At 33.7% G+C, this 21,147-nt stretch overlaps 2 protein-coding genes across 8 annotated transcripts in view; one reads left to right on the top strand and one right to left on the bottom strand.

Annotated features, from left to right (window-relative positions):
- Nucleotides 1-21,147, bottom strand: part of LOC139982309 (uncharacterized) — a 540,410-nt gene that overhangs the window by 194,082 nt on the left and 325,181 nt on the right. For 3 of the 5 annotated variants that reach the window (XM_071995020.1, XM_071995019.1, XM_071995016.1), the window contains exons 3-8: nucleotides 18,372-19,888; nucleotides 12,456-12,782; nucleotides 10,480-10,556; nucleotides 8,892-8,947; nucleotides 8,254-8,373; nucleotides 2,338-2,545 (exon numbers count right to left, since the gene is read on the bottom strand). In XM_071995020.1, the coding sequence (XP_071851121.1) occupies nucleotides 12,546-12,782; nucleotides 18,372-19,888 (1,754 nt within the window). In that variant the 3' untranslated portion in view covers nucleotides 2,338-2,545; nucleotides 8,254-8,373; nucleotides 8,892-8,947; nucleotides 10,480-10,556; nucleotides 12,456-12,545. Of the gene's footprint in view, nucleotides 1-2,337; nucleotides 2,546-8,253; nucleotides 8,374-8,891; nucleotides 8,948-10,479; nucleotides 10,557-12,455; nucleotides 12,783-18,371; nucleotides 19,889-21,147 lie in introns of those variants that run through there. The other 2 variants (XM_071995018.1, XM_071995017.1) reach the window with 2 other exon arrangements.
- Nucleotides 1-21,147, top strand: part of LOC139982303 (uncharacterized) — a 168,376-nt gene that overhangs the window by 33,455 nt on the left and 113,774 nt on the right. For all 3 annotated transcript variants that reach the window (XM_071995005.1, XM_071995003.1, XM_071995004.1), the window contains exon 8: nucleotides 390-598. In XM_071995005.1, the coding sequence (XP_071851106.1) occupies nucleotides 390-598 (209 nt within the window). The remainder of the gene's footprint in view (nucleotides 1-389; nucleotides 599-21,147) is intronic.

The following is a 21,147-nucleotide window of genomic DNA, read 5'->3' on the forward strand; positions in this document are numbered from 1 at the left end:
CATTTATCTCTCACCCCTCGCACACCCCTCGCATAATAACAATATAACATTCGCGAGTGTTAATCATACCCACGCCCTCCCCGTCACTAAGGCACCGTCCTAATATCCCGACCAAATATCACTTAATAAAAATAAATGAAAATAGGATGAAACAAACTTCAGAAATAACGTTACCCTTTTTTCAACAAATTAAAACCACTATTTATTATATAATTAACAAAACAATAACAAAATATGATTTAAATAACAAAATATCATTTGATTTATATGAATTTAAAACATTAATAAAGTCAATATTCCTAAATTAATTATATTTTTATAATTTCAAGTACTTATTTTGTAAACAAACATAATGATATTAATTTTATTTATTATTTTCCTTTCTTCAGATTCACATATACGGTGTGACTCTAGGCTTGTCCTTTAGTAAGATTGATGAAGATGGGAACATTATCCTCTCCTCTGGTCTCTGTCTACCAATCATAACATCAATAGAGAATATGCACATACAGACAGAGAAAGGGAGAGAAATGAATAAACATGAAGTTAATGGAATATTAAACTATCTACAACACTCTCAAAGATTCAAGGAACTGGGGTTAGTATAATTAACAGTTATGTATATATTTTTAGTCATTAATAAAATAACTAATTGATACTAATGATGTAAACAAGATAAGAATTATTGATATAGTTATATTTAATAGTTACTGAGGGTTGTTTATTATAGGTTTAGATAAATTTAGAAGTTAAACAAAACGAATGAAAAAGAAATTGGATAAATAAAAAAAAATAACAATGAAAGAACAGTCATCAGGTAAGGAATATGATTAATACGAGAGTAAAATAGAAATAAATAAAATAAGACAGAAACACATAGAATTGACCTATAAATTCTTCAGAAGAATGAAATTTGTTTAAATAAAGAGATATAAGGCCCCAGCTTACACTTAACAATGACGTATCTCATTGAAATAATGATAATAATAATAATAATAAAAAAGTATGATATAATTATATCAATATATGAGGCATCATTACTGCAAATATATATATATATATATATATATATATATATATATATATATATATATATATATATATATATATATATATATATATATATATATATATATATATATATATATATATATATATATATATATATATATATATATATATATATAGGTGTGTATATATAGGTGTGTGCACACCAAGCATCTAGGTTTGTTACAGGGGATGTTACCACTGTCAGGTTCATTACTGGGTGGGGCGAGATTAGTGCGAACCAGCACTGAGCGGATGTTGCGGGGTTGTCTATATGCTATGACTGGGGGGGGGGGGGCTTTGAAGAGTTCAGCTATTGTGGGGTCCGAACCTAGAGTGCCCCAAGATTGTTTGATTTCATTGAAAAGGGGGCGAAGGGATGGGTGGTAGGTGACAACGAGGGGTAGTCTATCTGAAACAGATTTTTTACGATAGGTAAGGAGACTAGAACGTTGTAGAGACAGAACCCGTTTGGAAGGTGAAAGTTAAGTATACGGTATGGGTATCCCCTTTGAAGGAAAAACTCAAACAGTTCAATGGCCTTATTGAGAAAAGTTTGGTCATGTGAGCAGATACGCCGGTATCTGAGTAACTGGCTGTAGACAATGGAATTTTTGGTGTGGCGGGGAACCTGACAGTGGTAACATCCCCTGTAACAAACCTAGATGCTTGGTGTGCACACACCTCGACACCTCGACCCCTCCCCCGCTTTCCTCCACCGGGCCTCAGGCATGGATATATATATATATATATATATATATATATATATATATATATATATATATATATATATATATATATATATATATATATATATATATATATATATATATATATATATTTGCAGTAATGATGCCTCATATATTGATATAATTATATCATACTTTTTTATTATTATTATTATTATCATTATTTCAATGAGATACGTCATTGTTAAGTGTAAGCTGGGGCCTTATATCTCTTTATTTAAACAAATTTCATTCTTCTGAAGAATTTATAGGTCAATTCTATGTGTTTCTGTCTTATTTTATTTATTTCTATTTTACTCTCGTATTAATCATATTCCTTACCTGATGACTGTTCTTTCATTGTTATTTTTTTTTATTTATCCAATTTCTTTTTCATTCGTTTTGTTTAACTTCTAAATTTATCTAAACCTATAATAAACAACCCTCAGTAACTATTAAATATAACTATATCAATAATTCTTATCTTGTTTACATCATTAGTATCAATTAGTTATTTTATTAATGACTAAAAATATATACATAACTGTTAATTATACTAACCCCAGTTCCTTGAATCTTTGAGAGTGTTGTAGATAGTTTAATATTCCATTAACTTCATGTTTATTCATTTCTCTCCCTTTCTCTGTCTGTATGTGCATATTCTCTATTGATGTTATGATTGGTAGACAGAGACCAGAGGAGAGGATAATGTTCCCATCTTCATCAATCTTACTAAAGGACAAGCCTAGAGTCACACCGTATATGTGAATCTGAAGAAAGGAAAATAATAAATATAATTAATATCATTATGTTTGTTTACAGAATAAGTACTTGAAATTATAAAAATATAATTAATCTAGGAATATTGACTTTATTATTGTTTTAAATTCATATAAATCAAATGATATTTTGTTATTTCAATCATATTTTGTCATTGTTTTGTTAATTTTATAATAAATAGTGGTTTTAATTTGTTGAAAAAAGCGTAACATTATTTCTGAAGTTTGTTTCATCCTATTTTCATTTATTTTTATTAAGTGATATTTGGTCGGGATATTAGGACCATGCCTTAGTTACGGGGAGGGCGTGGGTATGGTTAACACTCGAGAATGTTATATTGTTATTGTGCGAGTGGTGTGCGAGGGGTGAGATATAAATGGACCGATGGGTGTCGTACTGGGTAGAGATGGGTGTGGTAGGGGTAAGGAGGGGTGCTTTGAGGTGGGGGAGCATGTAGACCGATTACACATATTAAATGTAATTTGTGTTTCAAGAGGAGGTTGAAATCTAAAGAAAGGGAAATAAGCAATAAAATCAATATATATATATATATATATATATATATATATATATATATATATATATATATATATATATATATATATATATATATGTATATATATATATATATATATATATATATATATAAATATATATATATACATATATATATATATATATATATATATATATATATATATATAAATATATATATATATATATATATATATATATATATATATATATATATATATATATATATATATATATATATATATATATTTATATATATATATATATATATATATATATATATATATATATATATATATATATATATATATATATATATATATATATATATATATACATATATATATATATATATACCACGGCACCATTCGGTTTAAACATCAGAAACGATTTGCCGTCCCAGATAAACCAAAACAATTCCTTTACAATTACGACGGGATCGGATTAACATAATCCGACGCGGATTAAAATTATCCGAATTTCTAAAACTTCTGCTCAATTCAGCAGAAATCAGTAAATCGCTTTGCCTTTACAACCTTGCCGACATCTTCTCTATAAAACAGTTTCAATTCCTGCTACTCCTTGTCACTTTCGGTGATAATGCATGAAGAAGAGCTAGTTTTGCTCGAAAGCTCTGCAAAAACCAAACATTGGCTGTTTTACTTCCAATCACTTACCTAATTCAATTATTGTATCTCACTCGAGATCCAGCCTTTCTCTAAATGCAGCATAGTTGTTTAACAGTTTTTCCGTTATTCCTATCTATATCTTTCACTGTTGGTATCTAATTGATCCAACTATGCTTCAAAATGGAGAGCACCTTTGAAACTTTGAAAACGCTTCGACGCCTTTCCGAAAAACGGGTTAGGTATCGGCATCATCTTTCCAACTACAGACTATACCGTAAAAACAAAACGGTACCAAAAGGACTTAAAATCAAGGTCCGTGCTGGTTTACCACTTTCTGATAGCGACAGTTTTGCCAATTGGAAAGGAATCCTTAAGAATGCTTCGCTTGAATTAATGGCTGTGCAAATAAGTATTTGTCGCAAAACAATTCACGAACTTAGCCAGCAAATTGATTCCAAAACCAGAAAACTGCAAAAAGAACTCCCCAAGAACGAGTTCGAAAGAAAGCTTGACTCCATCTCCAAAATTTGCTTGAACCTCTCACATACCCTAGCTTCAAGACAATGTCACAAATTGAAGAGGGATAATGTCACGCAAGGAGTTAAGTCTTCTGGTGAAACCCAACTTGAAACCTCAAAAAGAACCAGGTCTCGCAGATTCCGTCGGAAAGAGATACATACCGCATGCAACACCACTAAAAGTGCAGTTGTTACCATTGATTGCCAACTCTCGGCAGGAGAAACAAACCTACTCTCCAAAGGTCTAAATTTTTGCCCTAAACCACGGCAAGTAAACGCTCAGAAACTTTCTTTTGACCTAAATCTGTTCTATCGACGCTTACGTCTCCGTGAATTTTTTGCCGACGAAAATGGCAATAACACCACGCAACAAACCAACGACTTGCATTCCAATTTTAAGCCTAAAAGCTCGTGGAATCCACCCAAGGCCCATTGTGCGCCTCTTGAATCATTTATTTCGGCCATTGAAGAGGATGTTAAAACACACACCTCCGCCCCAGACTTCCGCGACAATCTCAACAAAACTGAGAGACAGGCCATTCATGAACTCCGGAAGCGCGATGACATTGTCATCAAGCCAGCCGACAAGGGTTCTGCAATTGTCGCTATGGGCAAACAATTCTACAGAGAGGAAGCCAACAGACTACTCGGCAACCCTCAACACTACAAACTCCTAGATTCTGATCCTACTCAAGAAATCACACAAAACGTGAAAAGAGTCATCCAAAAGATAGTCTCTAACGGTTCCATTGACCGCAAGTTAGGCCAAAACCTCCTGGAAAACGACCAAAACCTGGTCGCTTTTATTTTCTGCCTAAAATTCACAAAGAAGGCAATCCCGGGAGGCCCATAATATCGGGTAATGGCACAGCGACTGAAAAAAATTCCAAATTCGTGGATCTCCTCATCCAACCTCTCGTTTCGGCCCTACCGTCCTATGTGAAGGACACTACGGATTTCATCCGGAAAATTGGGGAAATAAAAAATCTTCCCTTAAATATTCCCAGAATTACCTGTCATCGCTTTTAAAAGACCCAGCAACCTACGGGATATCTTAGTTCGGGCATCCTTTCTGGATGACACCCCATTAGGGGAAAGCAAAACAGAAACTACAGGATCATCGCCCTGTACACAAAATTGCAAAACGTGCTTACTTGTCGATTCGACCGGGGCCTTTCAGAGCAACCAAACCAAACGCACGTTCCAAAATCGGCACAAAATTAACTGCCTATCCAAAAATGTCATTTACCTCATCTACTGCAATATTTGTAACTTACAATACATTGGAGAGTCAAAAAACACTCTTAGAATGAGAATGACACAACATAGATCGGCGATCAAAACAAAAAAGATCTACCAACCTGTTGCAAATCACGTCAATCTCCAGAGAGAAGATTAGGATATATATATATATATATATATATATATATATATATATATATATATATATATATATATATATATATATATATATATATATATATATATATATATATATATATATATATATATATATATATATATATATATATATATATATATATATATATATATATATATATATATATATATATATATATATATATATATATATATATATATATATATATATATATATATATATATATATATATATATATATATATATATATATATATATATATATATATATATATAATATCGCTTTATCAGTGTTTAAACTTTAACACATATTTTATGTCTAACTAGTGTATTATTATTATTATTATTAAATATATTTATTTTGTTCTGTTTTTTATATTGAATGTGGTTTTATGGAGATATTAATTTCACAATCGGATCCTTTTTATGTTTACCGTTGTGTTTGTATGATAGTAATTTTTTAGGGGGGGGGGTCAAAACTTGACAAGTTTCAGGGGTGCTATTCCCTCAAAGAAATTGCTGTATGTGCAAGGTATACTAAGGTTGTAACCCTTTGGTAATGTTTTTTTTTTTTTTTTTTTATAAATAAATGTCAAAACTTGAAAGTAAATATTTATTTGATAACTAAAAGCGGAATTATTTGTTTTTCAGGATAGTTTGCGTTTGATTTTAGAAGAGATGAAAGAATATCTTAACATATGTTTATTGTTTGTTGCTGAAGAATATCATAAGAATGTGTTTATTAATGTTGTTTACTTTTCAATATTTATATGCATTATCCTAAAAGGGTGGGGGACGGGGTATTGAAGCAATGAGGGATGCAATCAATAGGTGTAACTTATTTTAATGTAATTATTTGTTTGGAACAAGGGTGACACTGTATACCTTGTTTAGCAACATATGTTGTTCTTTATTATGTATTAACTTTCACTGAATTTCGTTTAATCAGATATTCCTGTGTTGTTTAATTAATATATATAGCACTAGCATGCACGTTTAGAATCATTGCTTGTTTCTGAAGAGTATTAAAATACGTACATGTTTGTTGTATAGTTTAAATATATTTGTAAATCTTTTCTTTTTTTCTAAGGCAGTAGGGGTGGGTTTATAGTTTGTGGTACTAACATCGGGTAAACATTTTCTTATCTATGTTATTTTTCAAATTTTGAGATCAAGTGTCACTGTTCATTATCTTGTTTAACCAGAATGTCACGTGACGTAGTGATTCCTTGTCAATATGAGGAGAAACTTTAGATGCAAATATTTTCTAACGAGCTGAATTGCTGAGCAGAAATGACAAGTCTTGCAGCATTGAGTAAATCTTACCTATGCAAAGAGGGTCGAAGGTCAAACAAACTTCACTAATGCATAATAAGTCAAGAATTGTAAAGGTGAATAATAGTAGCAGCAGTTGTACTTTATTTGAAAGCAATTATTGTTATATATGTTTGAAAATGAGCTATCATTGTATCATGGTATACAAACAGTTGTTAGTATTTTCCATGTGTATGTATATTACTCTTCAATTTAAACAAAGTTGATCAAATTATATTTATAATGAAGTGCTATAGAATTTGCGTTTGTCTGAAAAATGTACAAACGTTGACTTGCAAGCGATTTTATAGTCACTTGTTAATTAAGCATATCTAAGCAATTCGTAAATATATGTTGTTGTTTACTATTTACTTTGAAGAGATAAAATTATCATGAAGGCAGATGATGGAAATTTAGTCATGACAGCAACTGGTGTGACATATTTTACAGATAGTCATATTTATTGTATAAGAGTAGGGTGACATTGTATTTGTCTTTTGTTCTGTTTGAAAAACACTTGAAATTATTGATTTAATTTCAGTGAAGTTTAATTATTAATATTTCTTTGATCTCAGTTCATCATCGTTTTCACAGACCTTAGTAGATTCAGCAGTTAAACTTTCATGACGAGGGTAAAATACGAGGGAGTGGTAGGTTGGTTAGCTAAATATAATGATATCAGGGTTGGACTGTGTGCAAGGTTACTGTTTAGTGAGTACACGTTGAGTGCTAATTTAAAGTCGGCGGTGGGGAGGGGGAATTTAAGGGATGGGTCTTTGGTGTTGTAAATTTCTAGATGTCCATTTCTTAAAAGTATCATTTTATCGATTTTACAAGTAATTTCTTTATCATAATTAATGATTGAGGAAAATCTCTTTGTGTTAAAGCTCTACCTAACCATAGCTACGAATTCAATTAGAGGTTTAAACTCTACCTCGTGACTGGAGGGGTTGGAGTGGAGTGATATATATATTTTTAGGTTGTAGCTAAGGGTTATAGGGAAGTGAATAGTTTAGTTTTGAGAGGAAGGTGATTAGTGGTTTTGACTCATTAAATGTTATATACACAATTAGAGGGAGAAACAGGGATAGTAATGAATAATTGTTATTGTTTTTATATTTGTTGAATGTCTATGTTGAGACTCGATTGTATTCTTTGTGTACAAACATATTTTAATGATGATCAAAGGTAACTTTTTTAATTATGTATTCTTCATCACACTAAGGTCATCGGGGAAATTTTTTGGTAATATTATATTTATACAAGTTCCGTACTCACATGACCCAGTGACGGTTTACTTACATTATGACTGGACGCTCTCTGCAGAAGCTCTATGGCTGTCCTCTGTACTGACACACTGTCTTTGCTACTGATGACTACTATTTGTGAGCACAACTCTGTAACAGTTTGAACGTCATCAGCCTATGAAACAAGATAAACATTGTATTAGCAATAACATATGATAACAGATAAGGTATAGAATGATAATTATTTATGAAATACGTTTACATGATCAAGTGCCACTTTACTAGTACGTACAATAATAAATATTATCTTCCTCTAATGTGGGATAAGGCACGATGGTTTTAACCCGTATGGGCGCACTAAACAGTACATTACATAACTTGTACAGTACATATACAACTTTTGTAAGGAACCAACTCCTGAATTCAGATAAGTCAAAACAATATCATGCCTATATAGACATGATGACCACATTAATGCAAGTATAAACGATTGATATTTAATAGTATGTTACTGCCGATGGAAGACATAAGAGAACAAAAAACAGAATGATTATACATAAAATAAACAGCTCTACCTCCCCGGTTCACATACCCCCTTTTCACCCGTTCCCCCTTCTCCCCATGCACACCAACACACGCAAACACAACCCGTCCAGACAAATTTAATTCAAACAGAACCAAAGTCTAACCAACCTTCTTCCATCGACCGGATTGGAGATCAAGATAACAGGCATTACTCGGCAACAAAACTGAAAAACAGAATAAAAATAAAATCAACTAAGTACATTTAGTAACTTAACCGAAGCGATGCATTTAAGAATCCCAATAAATTATACCTAAGTAAACTATTTTTTTTAATATAAATATATTATATAAAAAAAAAAACATTTTTACTTGCAGGATTTTCATTTAGGATCACACTGGCCTACCGTCACTATGAAATTCGCCGAACATTCCCTCACATGAATGAGCTAAACTTATCTTGCATTTTAACGACATGGTATTGATTCAAATATTCTAAATAAAATATTATGTATCAGCATTGTTACAATAAAACATAACAATTAGTAACGAATATCAAAATGAAAGAAAGGACCACGGTACTTTGCTGAATGGCAGTAAATATTTATTTACTATTTCAAACTGTTTAACCTTAGAATGATGTCTCTGCTTAGTTATATATGATCGCCACAGCACAGTAGAGTAGCTTAATATCATTGTGGTATAACAAGTGTTTGTTACAATACACAGTTTGTACTGTAACCAGTATACATTGTATTGTAACATACTGCAGTGTAAGACCCCGGTCACACGTACATATTTTCAGATATAACGATGGTCCGACCATGGTACGGTTTGTGTGTGACCGCTCTCTACTATGGTCTGACGATCGTCCGACCATCGTCCACTTAATATGGCAATTAGCATCGTTAGCCCCGAATTAAGCATGGTCCGACCATCGTTAGCAGGAAGAACCATGCGTGTGACCGCAATTGTGTTGTCCGAATATTCATGTTAGCGTAAACACTGACCTCGGCCAGAAATCCCCGATTTCAATCCCTTGACATAGCGACGCGAACCTAGATACATACGATGTAAACAACACAAACCCGCACTGCACTGCGTACAGCACCCTGTACATACACGCGTACGGTTTCTACCACAAAAAAAAAAAAAAACACAGCAGTCAACACTCCGGGCAATTCAACAAGACTACTCGCTGTAAAACCTGGGAGGAACAAGAAGTCCTGACACTAATTGATATTTTTTTTTTGGGGGGGGGGAAGATTCAGAGTATGGTAGACAGCACCGCCAGGAATAAAGGGGTGTTTAGGAAGTGTGCGGAGATGTTGGCAAAAGAGGGATACGAACTGACGCATACGGAGATTAGGACCAAAGACAATAATTTAAAGAGCTGGTACAAGCGACAGACGGAATCAATAGGAATAAATGAAAGCGCTACGGCAAATTGAGCTTCCATTGCCATCAACTACTACTTTCAACTAAAAAAAAAAAACGCGAAGCATGGTCAAATCCTTGACCCTTGACCGACCCAACGCAACAGCGCATGATAGCTTTGCAAAAGCATAATTAACTCACTGATGCATGTGTCCGCGAATAACGATCGTCCAAACATAGTACAAAGCCACATGAGTACGTGTAAACGCTACCGTAGTTAGTTTAATACGGTCAGACTATAGTTAAGAAACGATGGTCGGAAGATGCAATTGTATACGTGTGGCCGGGGTCTTACTTATACCTTGTACACACATAGCCATACCTTGTACATTCTTTCTTTTTAATTCTTCTGGAATTTTCTCTGGTCTGATAGATGCAGGTAGTGTGCAGTTAGTAAACCTGTGATATAAACAAAAAATATCAAATAAAATGATCGTGTGATTCTCTTCAAATATTAACAGCCAGCTGACCTTATTATAGCCAGGTAACCTAATAATAAACAGAGAATACCTCAGTATACGGTATCAACAAAATGCAAATATTTACAATTGAGATACCAGAGTTCTATTGAATATTTCGACACATGAAATTAAAAATTATAATTACTTTATTTAAATGCAAGCACGGAATGGCACGTTCTTACCTGTCTTGAGTTAATCCCACCTCGAGTACCCAAACGCACTCTTCGCCCTAAGCCTATTACTCTCGTTCTATCCAGCACGAAGAACAAGAAGCGCTGTGGCCCGCAGATGTTTCTTTCGCCGCCATTGATCTAAGGAACTTCGGGCTTCCTTCCGAAATTCGCATATTAAGCAGACTTCACCTCCTTCAAATCAAGCCTAAGAACGCATCTTTTATTATAATCTTTACCGACACTCATGTCGTTTACATCTCACAATGTTCATTGTATCCTTATGTATGACCTGTCAATCACATTATCATGCGTCACGTGGTTGAACATCTGCAGAGCTAAAGTACCTGTCTTCGTACATCTCTTGGTTACTGTTAATACATCAAACAAATGTACCGCTGAAGGTCACTTTGACAATTGTTAAACCTCTGTTTTACAACAATGTTAGCCAATAACTAACAATACAGTTTTCTTTCATTTAATTATATAAAACAGAGAAAATCATATTGGTTAATTGTTCATATTCTAACACTCAGCAGGCCTCTATCGGTTGTTATGATTTTAGGTTTCATGATTTGTTGGTTTTTAAGATACACTTAGCTTTTACTGGTTAATATTCTTTCTTATGTTTTAAGTAGTAGACATAACGACTTTTGTGGTTACCGGTACTTATTATCAGTTTCGTGATCATTTATTTACTGTATTAGTTGATAATGTTATATTGTATTGTATATGATTGATCGTCTGTAAAGCGCACATATGCATCGTGTGTAGTGTGCTATACAAGGATATAGTTACATTACATTATTCGTTTATGGGATTATATTCGGCCTCTGTGCGTTTTCAGAAAATTAAAATATGCAATTTAATTTATATAGGCCTAAAGTAAATGCAGCAAAGTTTATTTTCTTTGAGACTTTTTTTCCTAAATTAATTGTTCATCTAATTTAATTTCGCTTGGAAAAATAGTGAAGTATTTGAATTAATTTCCAATATTCATACTCCTCCTCCCCACCCTCAAAAAGAAAATTATTAAACACAATACGTTTTCTTGTTGTCCTATATGACAGTAAAATTTATTTAACGATGAGATCAACATTGTCAAATAGACATTTTAGGTGTAGTTACCTATCGTAACCGAATTCAGCTATATGAAGAAGAAAAAAATGCTTACAGGCCGAGAGAAAACAATCTTTACATTTGTATCTGATGTAAAATATTTTGGTCTATCGCCAAGTTAATTTCAATGTGCAATATATATAATATATATATATATATATATATATATATATATATATATATATATAAATATATATATATATATATATATATATATATATATATATATATATATATATATATATATATATATATATGTGTGTGTGTAATTCTTAATTAGAAGGTACACATTATGCATTATACACATGTCAACGTAGGCTATGGATATGAAAAATAATTCCAATATTTCCTGTTTTATGGTCCAAACTTGAATTATAACGACATAGGATGGCAATGATTGCTAGCAATTTTCTTACAGTTATTTCAGATTCCTCTTAAGCTATATGATCTAACATTTTGCATTCAGATGACCTTAAAAATCCAATTCACCCGGCCCAATCAACCTGTCTGTCTTTGATTGCATTTTGATATTATTTGTTGTCAATTACCTTTTGTCGGTTCCTTTCATTACTGGATTCAATTATTGAATAATTTTCATAAATCTTTTGTAATTTTCCCAGACTTTCCTCTCATTATATTCATGTTATCTTGTAAGTTCCTTGCCAAAGTGTCCTGAATTTCTTAGACGGCAGTACATAGTTCAATAATCCTACAATGTCTTCCTCAGTGAGTTCTGGTTGGTAGTCAGTATCTGCATTCACCAATAACTTCTCCAGTGATGAGAGGCTTGGTATAGCAATACCAGACCGGAGGATAATGGTATTGTTGTCAACCTTACTGAAGGACCACTGCAGCTGTAGGTCAGATATTGGTATCTGAAGAGAGACGGATAAAACAATCAACTGTAGGTTAGTTGCATGACCTCATGGACAGTAACTATTATTGAACATATATACCGTTATTAACAGGGTATTACCTTTATAAATAATAAAAGAAAAGAAGTACTAATGTCCCCGGTCCCTTCCGAATGGAAATTAAACATTCATATTTGAAGAAAAAAAAAACAAATTGATAAATTTATAAATAAAAAGAAAAGAAATGAAAAAGAACATATTCAACTCACTACCGATGCGTAGATACCGCGAGCACGTAGGAAAGTCAAATATGATTTAGACTGAACAAGATCTGCTTTGCCCATAAACACATATAGTAATAGCCTCAAGTATCAATTTATACCATTGCAGATCTCGACTTAAGTCATTTAGGCAAAGCAACTATTATCCGTCCTGCACCACCCCCCCCCCCCCCCTTCTAGGCCCAACAGACTCGACAGAACAACACATGTACCGGCTGGGTGATAACAATAAAAGTAGTAATATTATATATTTAGTGCATAGCAAAGGGAGCCATGTGTTGGTTGCACATCTGTCTCTTTCGGCGTTCGTTGCTGTACTTATTACGCATTTCATTACCACGAACACCAGACAAATTAACGCTCTTTAGAAATGTAGAGTTTATTGCCGAAGATGTCGCTTTTTAAGACGTAATGGAGGTAATTATTTGTATATTAAATTAAAGCTTTGACTCTTGTTAAGATAGGGAAGTATAAGTGAGTTTGTGACTCACAATTCGTGTTTTAGTTTGTACAGCGTTGGTTAGCTCATCGTGATATCGTGTGGTAGGCCTAGGTTTATTGTTTTCGAGAATGCATCAGGATGGTATTCAAGTTAATTTTGAGTATTTTCTAGAGCGTAGTTTAGTTTTGTACTCTTAAAATATATAATTATAGATTCATATGTCTTGTTATTGTTGTATTCGAAGGAATCGTGTGTTTCATATGTTTCGTTGTCTAGGCTAAGCGTGCTTTCGGTGAATTGATAAGTGTGTATAAAGTATTTTCGTATTGTATTCCGATAGAGTGCCCTCTCATAACAAACAAGATGGCTGCGCCCAAGTTATCGTTCAATATATGTGTACGTAATATATAGGCAAGCCACCCAAGTGACATTATCTAATTATTCATTAAGGTATTTTCTGTCTATATTCACCACTTTATGTGTTAACCAGCACGGATTGAGATTAAATTCACCTCTGTTGATATTGGTTTTGGACAAAATGCCTCTTGCTGCTGTAGTAACCACAATTAGTTTTTAAACGATGAATTCTGTTATAACTTACACGTTCTGTGAACGGGGAACTGGTTTAGATGTAATTGACTTGATTAGTTGTGTTATTGCTTTAATAGTGCCCTGCCCAGAAATGGACAGAGAGTTTGTAAGGCAGACGTGCCAAGATTTAAATTGCACAATCTCATTATTACTATTATGTGTTAAGTCTAGTGGTGCTCCCAGTTCTACCCTTGTCATTGTAGTTATTCAGACAGCGTAGAAACCAGCCTTATTGGGTCACAGAGAGTAGAGTTAGTCTGGTACACAATTTAAGTGACTTTATTTTTACGTTTTGTTTCTCTTTTTATTATCTTTCAGGAAAACCACCTGAAGGTGCTGCACCGTCCTTTTTTGTTTATGTAGTCATTTAGAATTATTTCAAACATGCTATATGAGAGAAGAAATAAAATTCTCACTGGCCACCAGAACAAGCGGTGGTAGAAATCAATACTCTCTTCTGTCTATTTATTCCTGCGTATCCTCACACTTGCCTATACCTCGCAATATTTAGGCTAAGGAACTGTTATTCGTTGTGCAACTAGACCCCCCCCCCCCTCTATGCCCTAACAGACTCGACAAAACAACACATGTACCGGCTGGGTGATAACAATAAAAGTAGTAATATAATAAACATTCGCTTTAACGAACAACTGGTATCAAACTATCAATTATGTGTAGGAAGTTAATTACATCAGTTGCTTTAATATTTTCTTTATAGCTTGGTCTACAAACACAAACTTATTCGTACCAGTCTTGAAAAATAAAATGCTAAGAAATAAATTAGAAAATCATGAACATAAATCATATATTTTCACGTCTGTACACTCACCGATCATTTCATGAGTATGAGCGCGGTTGATAACGCCTCAACCTACATACAGTAGCTGTTACAACAGACTTTCCCTCCCGTCACATACGGAGTAAACACGACCGACACACGCAGGTGTATACCGCTTACGCAACGTGACGTGATTTCATACAATGGACTGAGCAACACATTCAACGCCTATAAAGTTGTATATATGTTATGTTGTGTCTTTGTTGTGTATACTCTAGAGCAGTAGTTCAGCAAGGCCTAGTATACATAGCGTTACAGCATTACCCCCAACCCCCCCCCCCCAACCCCACCACTCTCCCTCTGCCCCGAATGAACTTCACATAACAAACAAACAATAACTGCCACGGCTGGGAGATATCTATACCTGATAATATAACCCATTCGCTACACCTTACTGCTGACATGAACGGTTTATAACATGTAAACAGTCGTTTGCTTTAATTCTCTTTATATCTTTCTGGGTGTACAGTACGAGCCTACACTCATCTGTAACCGTCTTGCATGAGAAAATCGTAAGAGATAATATTGTGTTGATATTACATAATAGTTGTAAAAATGATGAAATCTTTCCCTACTCAGAACTAATCGATCATCACATTAACATTAGCGTGGTAAATCCTGTCTCAACCTTTCATACAGTCAACGCAAGACTGATAGTTTCGTCCCGAGACATGCAGAGTAAATACAACCGACACACGCCCGTATGAACCGCTTACAAACTACCGCCACGTAAACTCTAGTCAGACGCTAGTTTATATTATAATATTTTGTTTTTTATAACTGTAAAAGAAATGCCATGCAGATGACTTTCTCTCCAAAATGTTTGTTGTAGGCTCATTCTTCTAAAGTAGTAGCATATTGTGCAGCTGCAAAGGTTACAGTATCATTACTGCTGAAGTAAATCTCTTTGCTAAAAGTGAGCGACATGATCCCAATCCATGTTCTACTACCACTCTCAATGTGACCTCACGACCAAATACATTATTACTACAAGTTCCAGGACTAACTCGGCTCTTGGAATGTCTAATTGGATAAGGGTCAACTGAAATGTAACTCGGTCTCAATACGTACGGATTAGTGTCGAAGTAATAACTATTCTAAACAGTTATATTATTTAACACACGCCATTAAAATTAGCATACAGCCATGTTTTACGGCCATTGATAAAGTCATAACATATCTTGGCAGAATTAAAGAGACATGTTACGAGTACTTCCGACTAGATCTAGGCCTAACTATCAAGAATTGGTCTACAAAATGTGCAGAACTTTAATTAAACTAACCTTGAAAGCAAAATTATTTTAGTTGGATTATATCATAAAGCGGAGATAAACGTATAGGCCTAGACTTGACATATGCTAACTACGTATGTCCAAATAAAAGCTCTGTTCTCAAAACATTGAAAACACCGTTATATTGTAATGGTCGCATGCATTGACGCGGCATGCTGAATGGCTGACATACCAACATCTGCCTTACATTGTTGTAGTAGTGTTAATGCTTCAATTAAACATGTGTTATATATAAGCTGTAAATACTCTACTGAGCGGTGAACAGCTAGTTACAGTAACTCGCCCTAGTTAACCTATTGAGAAAAAAATATTTATGAATAATGTAATATTGAATTAAGATAATCATTGAGAAACGCTACGAATGCTGCTGACAGGACGAGACGTCTACTAGAGATGAAGCCAAATACTGTGTAGCCAATTCGATCAATTTAAACATAAACACCAGTTTTTGGATCGATGAACAGTCGATATTTAGTGGGGGCACACTCCTAAAACTGGTCTTAGAGATTGACCGGAAAATGTTAAATATTATAAACTAGATAGTGTATATTACTGTTCGTTTCCATATATTTATACCCTTGGTTTATATGTCATTTATTAGTTTACAGAGTCAGGTAACAGAAAGAGGTCAGTCTAACCATGGTTGCAATTGCACAGAGCAAAAACCCTGAACATTGTGATCTTTTTACGTTAGATTCATGGCATTAATGAAATAATACCTTTATTTCTAATTGGACATTTAAATGCCCTGTTTTTGAGAGTGCCATTTCTGTTATGTAAACTGCTTCACTTATTTTTTAAATATGATTACAGAAACTTCAATGAATAATTGTCCGCTTTAGTGCATCAATAGTTGTCGGGACATTTTTATGTAGTTCGGTTAGCTACAAATCCTACTGAACCGTGAATGTTGTGCATCCCTACCCCACCCCAACCCACCCATGCATGCTTTTTGAATCCATGGAAGGAAGAGGAAATTTGTTGCATCGGAGTAACGTGTGACTTACCATACCAGGAAAGTCTACTTAAACAGTTATGTTCCTCAATCATTATTTTAGAAAGAATGTTATTACGTGTTTGTATACCGCCCTCCTTAAATGACAAGCGAGCTACGTAACACGAACGACTAAGCATAGTACTTCCGTAAAACAAATTACTTAAGATTCGTTCACGGGAGAATACCGAGGTTCACTTTCTTATACATTTAGTATGTTCAATATAGAAATTAGAATGAGTAGGAACACAAAACAAAACTCGGTTGGACAAAGGAGACAATACCAATAAGAAACAGAAAGAGAGAAAAATAAGCAGCCTTTGATTATACGAAGAGTTAGTTTTAAGCAGTCTTTACCAAAGTTTTCGACATTTGATATGAGAGCTGCAGAGTTGTATCCTGCAGTACGTATATAGTGTTTGTTGGGCTGAGAGGGCATAAGCCTATTTTGAGGGTACATAAACAGTGTTGAGCGGGAACGAATACATAATAAGATCACATAGTACTATGACAGAGAATTGGAATAAAGTCGTGTACTGGTGTAAATATAAACACATAAACCCGATAGCTATAGATGTCAAATACAGAGGGAGTTTTTAAATTGACAAAGAGCAGTAACGAATGATGATGAAGCAGTGTTTATGTAAATTAGACGAATGACTCTTTTCTGTTAGACGAATAAAGGTTGACTCTAACTGTGTTATTAGGTCCTATCAATTTACGAGGCATAATATCAGTATGGTTTTTCTGTTTGTTTTCTTGGAGAATATAACAAAGTGCGAGTTAATTACACAATTACGGAGAAGAAAAAAACAACCTTGCATAGATATCTTAAGGCAGGCAAATGGATTATCAATGAATTGATTGCATTATATAACATACATGAACCGTAAATTGTACTGTTATTTGCTAAAAAGTGCCAAAGTGACGAATGTTAAACAATCTATATAATATATTACAAATCATTATAACATTTTATTTATATTTATACTATATTATATTGCAATGGTTTTATGCATCAGGGAAATCATTACTACTTTATTATGGTGGTGTTTGTAGTTAGATTGTAGCTGGTATCATAGAAATGGGGTATATAAGGAAGTTCGTAAAGAATTAAAGAAAAAAAATAAATCATATAATAGTAACGAATGTGTATCCTCGATAATACTTACGTCATGACTTGATGCTATCTGTAGCAGCTGTACGGTAGACCTCTGTAGTAACTTGCTGTCATCATTTTTGATGATAACTCTTTGAGAACAGAGCTCTGTCACAGTCTTCCTGATCTCCTCAATGTCTCCATTTTGTTCCAAGATGCAGAGGATTGCAAACTTATCACAATCCTTTTTCTTTTTCATATGTTCGATGATTTTACTCGTAGCTGAACTGCTTAATCCACATGCGAATCGAAAGACATACTGGAGGTCAAATGGATCCATATTACCTAGAATCTGTTCTAGGTCAAACGCATTTTTTGCATTTGCAGTGACAATTGCCAACCTAAACGACGCATACCATTCACAGAATATTTTATGGTAGAATCTTACTTCAGTATTGGTCTTGATGTCCCAGCTAGAAGCTTCTCTGTTTGAATCTTCAAGTATCTCCTCCTCTACTAAAATACCCACACGGATATTCAGATCATAGAACTGTTTACCGAGTCTCTTACAGAGCTGTTTTTTATTCCACGTAATCTGCTGATTTTCACTGTTTAAACCCTCAAATGCTACTTTGTCCAGTTCAACGTGATTATTTTCATATTCGACATAATAGCTTACGACATTTTCGTCATTTGACTTGTTTCTTGTGTGACTATGGAAACATTTGAACATGTACATGAAAAAGTCTGTTACAGACTTAAATTTCCGAAAGTCATGTCGTTCATGAGTCATGTGAGCAAACGAAACGAAGAACAGAGGTACTTGACAAATGTCATCAATGATTGGGTTTTCTTGCAATCCTCGCTTGATTTTATCAACAGCATTTTCGTTATTTTCACCTGTTATAGCCTTGCGAATATATTGGTCACGCGCTGTTTCGTCAAACCCAATTAATTTTAGTCGTTTCGGTGATGATCTTTCGAAATGTGATGGTATAAACCTAGTTGTCAAAGTTACATCAAATGTTTCAAACAATTTGGATTTAATGATGCGCCAGATATCATTTCGATTACTTTTTTCTCTATTTGGATATTCGTCAAAGCCGTCCAGAATTATTTTAACTGTTTTGCATCGTTGCAGAATATCTTTAATGTCTTTGGAATTTAAGCAGAGCTCACTTGACAATAATATCACTTTGATAGCTTTATAGATTGATCTTACATTACCCAACTGTCTAAGTTTCAGAAGAATTAAGACATCCGCTGCAGAGACAGGAGAATCCTTGACACCATTACACCAGTCATACGCTAGCTGGAGGGTCAGAGTTGATTTACCATATCCAGCTTCACCCTTCACAATACGCCTAGTATATGATTTTGAACTTGAATCAGTAAAAATGTTTTTATACGAGCTCAAACGTTCTTTCTGTGAGTTCTCGGACTGAGTTACTAGGACGTGTTCAATACCTCCCTCAACAAAAACCTTATCTACACAAAAGAGTCTGTCCTTTATGTAGGGAATTGGCTGTACTGCGTCATACTGCTTCTTGTAAGCAGTCTTCAGAGAATCTATAAGTATGCACTTCTTTTCTGGTAAGAAAGTGTGGAAACATTAATTTAGTCAAAACAAGCATTTAAACGTGATGCTGAGAAATGTATAAACGAATTTTTAGTATATGTTTCTGTTTTTTGTATGTATACATGAAAGTCAGCAGCAAAAATCAGAATTGTTTACTATACTTATCGCGCACCTAGAATTTATACAATTTCAATATTTCATTGAACACTTTCCTAATTTGTAGTCACTACTAGAGTCACTCTAATAGGTAAATTTATACTGTCAGGACAGTGAACTAGTCATATCGTCATGTCGCTCAATGCTGATATCTGATTGTTTATACACTATTTAGATTCCTGTGTGAGATATGTCGTACTATACTAGACGTTATTTGTTTCCCTAACACCCCAGCAAACACAACACAAACGTTATTTAAAACGTTATTAAAACGTTTCGTCTTTTGTTATGATAACGTTATTTGTGGTGTAATAAATATATCACGAAAACGTAAGGCTATTATTTCGAAACATTGTTTTCGTTAAAACATTAATATAATATTAATATAACATTAATATCTCATAAAAACGTTATGGCGACGTTTTTATAACACCACATTTAACGTTATTCAAACATATTTTAGAGGCTCTTTTAAAAATGTTAAAACGTTTTGTGTTTGTTTGGACCTCATAACATGTCAGTACCAGGTAAGTCACAAATATTATTAGTCACTAATTTCGGTAACAAATTAGTCATTTCGTCTTTTTTTATATGTTCCGATGATTCTGTCCCTTCTTGATATCTACAACTCCGACCATTCAAGACAAAATCTTACCCCATTAAAGCAGTTCATATTCGCTTAATGAGATTCAACCCAAGACATTACCATTATTCTATGTGATAGAGACAGCTGTCAAGAGCAATTATCAAGAAACATTGAATCCATTTTAAAGATAACTCAACATTATTGTTTTTTTTTATATTTTTTTATAGAGAAGTAAACGGATTCAGATCTTAGTGGCATTGATATTACACATTTTCAAAGTGACAGCTCCCAAACACAAATTTTTAATTGGGATATCTTACAAATTGAACTATTTAGTTGGGTTATACCTGGCATATACACCAATGATGATGTTTGGGTCTGTGTCCTTAAAGTCACATTGAATTCGTGTCAGATTTAAGAACAGCAGTGACGGTAGTTATATTGGTACTATAGAAAGGGGCGTTTTTTTAGTTGCACTTTTCTATCCATGTTGTGTTTCCTCCGTTGTATAATGCGCATGATAAAGAA

This window comes from Apostichopus japonicus, chromosome 16, assembly GCF_037975245.1.
Source record: "Apostichopus japonicus isolate 1M-3 chromosome 16, ASM3797524v1, whole genome shotgun sequence".
NCBI lineage: Eukaryota > Metazoa > Echinodermata > Holothuroidea > Aspidochirotida > Stichopodidae > Apostichopus > Apostichopus japonicus.